The sequence below is a fragment of the Athene cunicularia genome (genome assembly GCF_003259725.1).
Source record: "Athene cunicularia isolate RWA chromosome 23 unlocalized genomic scaffold, athCun1 chr23_part1, whole genome shotgun sequence".
Classification (NCBI taxonomy): domain Eukaryota; kingdom Metazoa; phylum Chordata; class Aves; order Strigiformes; family Strigidae; genus Athene; species Athene cunicularia.
In genome coordinates this window covers 2,479,420-2,488,902 of record NW_020799130.1, presented here as the reverse complement: position 1 = coordinate 2,488,902, position 9,483 = coordinate 2,479,420, and the positions used below count along the sequence as shown (strand labels likewise).

General features: G+C 56.7%; 1 protein-coding gene across 1 annotated transcript; it reads left to right on the top strand.

Moving 5' to 3' along the window:
• Nucleotides 1-1,070: 1,070 nt before the first annotated feature.
• TXLNA (taxilin alpha) lies at nucleotides 1,071-9,057 on the top strand. Its single transcript, XM_026863251.1, has 10 exons — nucleotides 1,071-1,222; nucleotides 2,297-2,635; nucleotides 3,073-3,164; nucleotides 4,160-4,330; nucleotides 4,648-4,842; nucleotides 4,992-5,111; nucleotides 5,346-5,420; nucleotides 5,925-6,017; nucleotides 6,435-6,530; nucleotides 6,863-9,057. Exons 1-10 carry the CDS (start codon nucleotides 1,105-1,107, stop codon nucleotides 7,211-7,213), a joined length of 1,650 nt encoding a protein of 549 aa, XP_026719052.1. The 5' UTR covers nucleotides 1,071-1,104; the 3' UTR covers nucleotides 7,214-9,057.
• Nucleotides 9,058-9,483: the final 426 nt, after the last annotated feature.

Sequence of the window (9,483 nt, the reverse complement as noted above, 5' to 3'; positions counted from 1 at the left end):
GGGGGGGGGGGAGCAGGAGGCTGCGAGGGGCCGAGGCAGGGTCAGGGCAGCAGCCTCTCACCCAGAGCTGGGGTGCTGCAGGGCCGGTTATCGCCTGCCAGAGCCTCGGGAAGCGCACGGGAGTTGCGCTATTTACAGCAGAGGAGGAAAAAGAGCGCCCGGAGGCTGTGGGGCATGTGTGCGGCGTGAAACGGTGCTGCCAGGCCCGCCGTGGGAGGGGGCACGGCCTCCAGCCTGCACGTGGGTGGATGACACATGTGCTTGGCTGCTGCCGCTGCTAATTTTCTCTTGCGTTTTTTCCTTCGTAAGCCCTGTCCTGGGCTGTTCCCTGAGGAAAGGCCGAGGTCTCAGCGTAACTGCTGCAAAACGGCAGGAAAAGCTGTTCTCTGCTTCTCGTGGAGCGATCCCTTGCCTCTAGGCTAGGAGCATCGCCTGCTGCTGCTCTGTAATTGGCTTCGTAACTAGAGCAGAGGGTGCCTGGTGGGAAGGGTGAGAACGTACGTACGCTGTGGAGGGAGAGGGGATGAGGAGAGAGGAGTTAAGATTTGGCCTCTGTCTGCTTGGCTGGCTCATGGTGATGCTGGTTGATCTTTTTAGTGCTGAGCACTGGCTCTGCCAGGGAGCCATGGGCTTTCCTCAGCCCGGTACATGCTTTTAGTAGGTGTTGACCTTTCTCTGGGTCCCCTGCCGCAGGGGTTTCTCTGTCGGTGTGCACAGACCGCTCTGAGTTTGGAAAACTCCAGGAGTAAAACACAGTGGGGTTGAGGGGGAAGGACAGCCAGGGCTGAAAAGGTCGTGTCCAGCAGATCAGGAGAGCTGGGAGCTGGGAGAGGCTGCCTTGCTCTAGGAGGAGCTGCTTCCAGCTCTCCTCAGCTGGAAGAGGAGTTACGCTGATACGGGGACCTTTGCGGTGAGGTGCAAGTCAAAAATGAAACGATGCTTTCCTCAGCACGGAGCTGCGGGTGGTAGCCTCTGCCGCGAACAAGGTCTTTCCCAGTCCAGGCTGATGACTCCTAAAATCCTCCAAACAGTTACTTCTTAAAATTAAGTTGCCGTTTCTCTTTCTTCAGGGTTTGTCAAGACTGAGCGGGGGGAAAGATCACAATGAAGAACCAAGGTGGGGAGACCAAAGCAGCCCCGCGGCCTGCGAGCTCTTCCAAAATGAGCAGCAGTCTGGTGCTGGAGGAAGGCGACGCGCTGGAGGCTGCAGCGCCCCGAGAAGGTGGGATGTCCCCAGGGCTGGGGGCGCACCGGGCTCTGCTGGCGGCTCTGACGGCCCGAGCAGCGAGGCGCAGGAAACGCGTGAGGGTGGGCTTTGAGCCTGGAAAGGGCCCGGGGGCTGCTTTCTCACTACGACCATGGGCCGCTGCATCCAGCTCTTTTTACTTGTGTCAGAGCAGCTGTGATTTCTGGGGTAGAAAATGCTGGTTTCTTCCTGTTTCTGTGTGTGTACAGTTCTGAAGTAGTTACCATTTCCTGACCAAAACGTGGAGTTGATTCTCACCTGAAAACGATGGATTTTTTATTGTTGCTTAGACCTTAAGGGTCTGATTCAGAAAATGTCAGACAACTCTCCTTGGGGCAACGTTACGTCGAGTCACCTGCCCTGTTACTGGCACTTCATAAAGATTACTCTCTGGAAGACAAAAAACAGGTTTAGTCGAGTAGATGTTTGGTTAAAATGAATCCTGGTGTGTATTCTGAGGCTTGGTAAATGTGGGATGTCGGAGATGCACAGCGAGTAGATTTAGTTTAATGACCAACTGCTCTAAGTCTGTGATTTGGAGGAACTCTGGATACAAAGCAGCGTGCTAGAGGATGCGTTGCTTGCTCTTTCCCCAAGTGTCCACTGTTGGGGACAAGACACGTTTGATCTGAGACAGTACAGCTGCTCTTACGTGAGGAGAGAGGCTAACTCAGGTTTAAAAATCTATTGTGATGTAAAAAAGCCTGGCTCTGGGGGCGTTAGCAAGCGTTTCTTACGAGGGAAAGCTCACCCACAACCTGCTTGCGTTAAAGGATCGGGGGGGAGAGGGGGGAGTTTTTGCTCTTGACAGATGTCAGGGGCTTGGTCGTGCTCTCGTGATCAAAAGAGAGGCTATTTGGAATGCACCCCCATTGTCAGGGCGCCCGGCTGGGGACGCACCACCACAAAGCGGATTATGTTGCTGGAAGTTGAGGCAGCCTTGGTGTGGTGTGGTGCTCAGGAAACCTTCCCTCTGCCCCGTCTTCAGAGAGACCAGAGAATCGACGGCGTGGGGGAAGTCTCAGGCTTTTGTGTTCCCCTCTCCCACAGCTCCTCTTGCGCAGGAGGACACCAAGTCCTCGGGACCTGCCGTGCGTGACGTCTCCGAGGAGCTAAGCAGGCAGCTTGAGGACATCTTGAACACGTACTGTGTGGATGCCAGCCAGGAGGGCCCCGGCGAGGACGGCGGGCAGAGCGAGGCCCCCGAGCCGGAAGAAGCCGAGAAGTGTCGTAGCGAGTCCCCGCGGAACGGCGACCAGGAGACGGGTGGCCCCGAGATGAACGGGGAGAAGGAAAGCACCAAGGGGAGCGAAGAGTTTCGACCCGGCGAGGAGTGCGGGGAGCGGGATCAGAAGAAGGCTCAGGAAAAGAAGAAAGCCAAGGGCCTAGGTGAGGGGTTCCCCGCTCTGGTTGTGCAGACCTGGATTTTGTGCCGCAGGAATCGCCCTGGGTGCAGCAACCACCTCGGGGGCGGGATGTGCAGGAGCCTTTGGGAACGTGGTTTGTGGTACGTGAGGGAATATACCGAGTTCTGCAAAGGCTCTGGGTGCTGCTGCAGCCTCTGAATCCTGGGGCTTTCTCTCCTGCTGGCCACAGTTCTCTCTAGCCAGCCCAGTGGTGGTGTCCTGCTCTGTAAACCAGGTCTCCCCCCACCTGCTTCAGTTGTTCACCCACGGGACAGGGTGAAATCTGTGGGGCAGAGCCCTGAGGAGGTGCTGGCCCAGGGCTGTGAGACCTGATTTGTCCCTCCTCTCTTTGTCCTTATGAGCCAGAACTCTCTGTAAGGGATTTTATTTCATTTATTTTAATTCTGTGTCTCATTCCAGGCAAAGAAATCACTTTGCTGATGCAGACACTGAACACCCTGAGCACGCCAGAGGAGAAACTAGCAGCGCTGTGCAAGAAATACGCTGAGCTGGTGAGTGCTCGTTTCTTGGTTCCGGGCTGGGGGAGGACACTGCAGCAGAGCTGCTTCAGGAGGCAGAAGGTGGCTGTTGGTGTTTTTTTTGTTTTTTTTTTTCTTGCTGTTGAGATGGACAGTCCAGGAACACCCGTGTAGCTTTGCAGTGTATGTCCTGGGATCTCTGCAGTGCTGGATATCCAGATATTAGAGCGTAGATGTTGCTTGGTCCAGCCAGGTGGTGTTGTTTGCAGAAGTGTGAGCACAGACAGGAGTATTTTTGGCAAATCTGTGTGTGAGTGATTTCAGACCTGTTTTCTCTCTGCTCATCTCACCTGGAAGCTGCATCTCTTGCCCGTTCTGTCCCAGGAGCGTCCGGTGGCCGGGTCTGTTCTGAGCCTGCCCGTCCCGCTCTCTGCAGGCAGGGCTGAGCTGGGAGCTGCCAGGCCCAGCTGAGACCACACCAATTCCTCCACCATTCCACTGCTCGGTCCCTGCATTACCGCTGAGAATTTCCTAGAAAGAAACGTGTGTTTGGCAGAGTCACCACGCCGCTACGTGCGCACATTCACATCCAACACACGCGGAGCCTGATGCCACGTTTAGCCAGAGCTAGTTCTAGGCACGGATCTAGTTCTGTGCGTGGATCTGGTGCAGGGGAGAGGTGTGGGGCTGTCTCTGTGGGGCCCAGGTGCACGTGTGGGGGTTTCCCTGTGCTCGGAGCTCTGCTCCATTTGAGCGACGTGCGTGTGGAGGTGCTGGATGAGTGCACAAGTCTTTCAGATTCCAGCAGGACAGGAATTCAGGAAGGGGGAAAAAAACTGTCCAGGGGGGGCCTGGGCTCAGCATCAGCCCCGCTCTGCTCAGAAGTGGCATCTTTTGGGTTATAAAGCTCTCGTCCTTCTCTCAGAGCACAGAGAGCACTTCTTAGATCCCCGTGTCCCCTCGTCGGGGCACAGCATATTGCCCTGGTCTGTCTTGCTGCCTATGTGCCCTTTGCTGCCCTGTCCTAGCTGGAAGAACACCGCAACTCCCAGAAACAGATGAAGATCTTGCAGAAGAAGCAGACGCAGCTGGTGCAGGAGAAGGACCACCTGCAGAGCGAGCACAGCAAGGCCATCCTGGCCCGCAGCAAACTGGAGAGCCTGTGCCGCGAGCTCCAGAGACACAACCGCACCCTCAAGGCAAGTGTCTCCCGGGCACAATTCCAGGAGCTCCTTCATCCCAAACGCTTGGATCACTCGCTGTGAGCCATTTTGGCAAAGTTACCTTTACCAGTGGTTGCCCACAATCTACCATCCAGGGCAGTGCTTTTGTTTTGCTGTTAAGCCATCATTATCCACCGTGCCTGAGTGTTATTTTGGGGTATATTCAGTGGAGGAAGGGAGGGGAAAGGCTCAAAGTCCCTTCCTGAAGCAACAGTGGGCGGCTGGGTGGGTTTTCTCACCTGCCCAGCACGGAGGCTGCCACGTCCCTGCTCTCTCTTGCCCTCCTCATGCAGGAGGAGGGTGTCCAGCGTGCGCGGGAGGAAGAGGAGAAGCGAAAGGAGGTGACGTCCCACTTCCAGGTGACGCTGAACGACATCCAGCTGCAGATGGAGCAGCACAACGAGAGGAACTCCAAGCTGCGCCAGGAGAACATGGAGCTGGCAGAGCGGCTCAAGAAGCTCATCGAGCAGTATGAGCTGCGGGAGGAGGTGGGTCAGGCCTGGGGGGGCTGTGCTGGTGCCCCGTGAAGCGAGTTTTTGCTGTCGGGGAGGGGGGAGAAGGGGCCTCTGGGATCTTCCCGCCTGGGCAGGAGGGACCGAGCCGAGCGTGTCAGTGAGTGGTGGCGTTCCCTCGGCAGCACATCGATAAGGTGTTCAAACACAAGGACCTGCAGCAGCAGCTGGTGGACGCCAAGCTTCAGCAGGCGCAGGAGATGCTGAAGGAGGCCGAGGAGAGACACCAGCGAGAGAAGGACTTTGTAAGTCTCAGAGCAGTTCTCTAAGGGTTGCCAAACACTTTGCTTTTTGCCTTGTTCCTCTGCGGGGGCTTGTTACTGCTGGATCCTGGAGTGCAGAGCCCAAACGGGAGCGGGGCTGGAGCCCTGCTCTGCCCTGTGTGCTCCTCCCAGCCCGCTCCTGTCTCCAGGCCCAGCGCCAGCCGTGCAGGGGCACACTGAGATGGCAGCCAGGTAATTGCTTTTGCTCTTCCCCAGCTGCTGAAGGAAGCTGTGGAATCGCAGAGGATGTGTGAGCTGATGAAGCAGCAGGAGACCCACCTCAAGCAGCAGGTGAGGTACTGGGGCCGTGTGCTCAGCCTGGTTCTTTCTTTGTTTTTTTTCTCTTCCCCCTTAAGGAGGGAACAACCCAAAGTTCCTTATTCTGGAAAACAGAGGGGCAGGATTGCTCCTGGTTTGGAGCCTGTGTCAGCATGGTGCGAGCTGAGACTGGCTTCAGGGAAAAAAAGGGGTTTTAGTTTTTACCGGCGTGGTTCCCCGTGCGGGGAGCAGTCGTGTGATTACACCTCACTGACCCAGACCCAGCCACTGCCTCCTGCCAGGGCCAGGAGATATTGGCAGAACACGCCACTCTCTGAGGATGTTTCCCCTAGGAAAGAATTTTTCCACATTCCCCAGTACCTAATATTGGCAGAGCAGCTTCATGCTGCCAGTTTGTTTGTCGGAAAGTCCAGTCACAAGATCAGTTCTTGGCTGCCGTTTCCCCTCTCCTGGGGCAGGCTGTCGGGAGGTGTCACGGTGAGCACTGAGGAGCTGTAACCCTGTCTCTCCCCGCAGCTGGCTCTCTACACAGAGAAGTTTGAAGAATTCCAGAACACCCTTTCCAAAAGCAGCGAAGTCTTCACAACATTTAAACAGGAGATGGAGAAGGTGGGTGACGCTTCTGCCCGGCAGAGCTTGCGTGGGCTGGAGGCGCTGCCTGGCTGTCTCTCCTCGATGCTTCTGTGAGCTGGAAGAGCTGCAGCTCTGTAATTTCATTTAGTTTTGCTGGGTTTAAAATCAGCCACGAGCTGGCTGCTCGTAGAAGATTGATACTGCCCTTGTGTGGTGACTTCTGCGTCCCACCTGTGTCAGAACAAACCCCGTCTCCTGGTTTGCTGTTACCTGGTCAGTGTTTCCCTCTGGTGAACCTGACTGCAGCGAGACAAGGAGATGTTTCCCAGCAGAGCAGAATCTCGCTGTCTCTGCCGGGAAAGCGGGTGCCCTTTTGAGGACAGTGAGATATAACAGACCGCAGTGCTCTGCCTGTGGCTGATTTGTTCCTTTTTTGTCACCGTGATCCTGTAGATGACTAAGAAAATCAAGAAGCTGGAGAAAGAGACCACGATGTACCGCTCTCGCTGGGAGAGCAGCAACAAGGCTCTGTTGGAAATGGCCGAGGAGGTGAGGAGGCTGGGGCAGGCAGCTGGAGCTGAGCGGTAGTGGGGGGCTATGTTTTTCCCTTCAGCTTGATTTCCTTCCCTGGACATGGTGGTAGGAGCCCTCTGTGCTAGAAGTGACGGTTAATCAGTGCAGAGGTGCGTGGAAGTCAGTCTTGGTGGCTTTTGGCCTCTGTGGGGACAAAGGAAGAAGACTTGACGATAGCATCAGGTTCTTTGAATGCCAGATGTTTGCTTGGTCACAAATATTTTCCCCTTGAGCTTCCCATTGAGGTTTCATCTCTCCCTTCCTGCCTCCCCGGTGCGGTGGTGTCTGAACTGCCTCTCTCTTTGCAGAAAACCCTTCGAGACAAAGAGTTAGAGGGGCTTCAGGTGAAAATCCAGCGCTTGGAGAAACTGTGCCGAGCCCTGCAAACGGAGCGCAACGACCTCAACAAGAAGGTGCAGGACCTGTGTGCCCACGCGCCGCGGGCGGACGCCGACCTGCTGGAGCCTTTGAAAGACCCATCCCGGGACGGCTCCGAGGCAGCGGCGGGAGCTGCTCCGGCAGAGCAGTGCCTGGCTGAGGATTGTCTGCACTCGGGAAAGGCGCCGCACAGCCCGGATCCTGCCGAGAGCTTGGGAGAACTGAGCATAGGAGCCTTGGGGCAGAGCGGGACCGAGGAGGGCACTCGGGGCGCTGACTGAGCCCCGGGCAGCGGCGGGGCGAGGGAGGGCGACGGGAATGTTTCTGCAGACTCAATGGGATGCCCCTCTCCTGGTCCGTGGACAGGTGCGAGAGGACAGCCCTCCTGGGAATTCAAGATTTCCTAGCTTAGGGGTTTTTTTGGAGGGTTTTTAAAATTTTATATATATATATATGATATATATATATATGATATATAAAATATGTGCAGGGCAACGTACACTTTAAATATGGATGTACATGAAAACTAGAATGACCCACCTCCCTGCGTGTGCGTGAATAACTAATATATGGAGACCCAAGCGATCGTCCCCTTCACTCAGAGACCTTGTCGCTGGCAGGCAGCGAGTCCCCCGAGGCCCCGGCGCGGGCACAGCCGCCTGCCTCGCGCCTCCGCCCTCGCAGCGACGCTCTCGTGGCGAGTGGAAGCAAAGGAGCTGACCTGGGGAGAACCGAAGCGTTTCCCAGCGTTGGATTCTTCCTCCTCTGCCTTGGGCAGGAGGGAGCTCCGGGACTTGCTCTTGTTTTCTTGTGAGCGAATGAGGGTGAAAGAGGCCGTTTCCCCTCCTCTGCGTGGGGTTTGTGTATCGAATGGGGACAAAAAGCAGCAGAGAAAGGGGGTGCCTGGTTCACCCCGGCCTCCCACCGGCCCTTTGCTCCTCCCAGAACCTGCCGATGTCTCAGTAGCCTTATGATTCACAGTTGCCTCTTTGCTATACGCACACGTGCACAAGTGTATTAAACAGTTAATCCAAAGGTCTAATTCCCAAGTGTTTTGCACAAGCGCGTGTGATCAGTTGTGCAAGGGCACGGGGAGGTTCCACCCCAGCTCCTCTGCCCCCGGGTCAGGACCTTGGGGCCGAGTGGGTGATCTCGAAGGCGTCCGTGGAGCTGGGCCTGCGCATGGATAAAACCTTGTGTCTGTTCCAGGACCTGCTGCTTAAGCCGAATCCCCGGGACCAGCACAAGGACCGTGCTGTGGGCTGGTCCCTCCTGCAGCATCAGAGCCCCGCGGGCCCTCCGGTGTGGCCGTGCTGGGGCTCTCCCAGCGCCCCCTTTCTCCCTTCCCTCTCCGATCGTCTCCCAAGTGCCGCTGTGTGCGGGAGGGGGTTTGTGGACAGACGTGGGGCCTGCTGGCACAGGGCGTGGGGGATTTCTCCTCAGTTTCTCAAGACTTTTCGCTATTCAGGAGACCTCTACCTGCTTGAAAACCTCCTCACTGCAGCTTCTCTTTATGACAAACTTTATTTTCAGCGTTGCCTTCGTTTTGCTCGAAGCTGAAGCAAGCTGCCAGAGCCATTCCTCACAGCGGATGCGTTCAGCTTTGGTTTCTCTTCCAGCAACGCAGCTGCTCTTGTGTCTCCGCTGTCGTGCAGTGCCCTCACGAAGGACCTGCTCCGCTGCCGGGGGAACAGCCCACGGGAGCTGCCTCTGCGTCCCCTTCCCTCCCCGGGGACCCCAGTGAGTTCAGGTCCAACAATGGGTGGCTGGCTACAGCAGAAACAGGGTCAAAAAAGTCTCCACAGAGCCGCTGGGACTCTCCCTGGAGCTGGACTTTGCTGCCCAGCGTTGCTTCCTCCAGCGCAGGGACGCGTTTTGTCTCTGGAAGGAGCCGGCAGAAGCCTCTGAGTGAATGTAGCTCTGACCTGGTGGGGCCACCCCGTTCCCAGCAGCCGGGTCGAGCGAGGGCTGCAGCCAGGCTCTGGATTTCTCTTCCTGCTCTCTCCATAGAAGAAAAACCTCTTCGCAAGTCATCAAACCCCCATTTTTTTCCTTCTTTTCCCTGTTACAGTGCAGAGAACCTCTGCGGGGGCTGTTGTATGTATCTTCATATCCAATAGAACTGCGCCCAACCTCGCTGCTGCCACCTCTCTCGTTTCTCGTTCATTAGGCCACGTTTGGGACATGGGGCCGTGGGGGGAGATTGGGCCACGGCTTCCCTGACCCCCAGGGGCTCCCCTGAACTTCCCAGCGGGGCTGGAACCCCCTGCCAGGGGGGAAGGTGGGGTGGGTCTGTCCCTGTGTCACCCCTCTGCCAGCACAGGGCATCAGCTCCCCCTGCCCTGTGGGTCTTGGTGCATCAAGACTGGCGTCTGTTTTGGCTCCAGAATGCCAGAGATCGGCTTAAAGTGCGGCCATGCTTTAAAAATAAGGAGCTGCCTTCAGTTCCGTGTTCGCTGCGGGGACGGGACTTGCCTGGTCTTGCTCCTGCGTGGAGGCTGGAGGTGGATCCTGGGATCGAGCGAGTCCGGTGACACGGGGGGGGAGACTC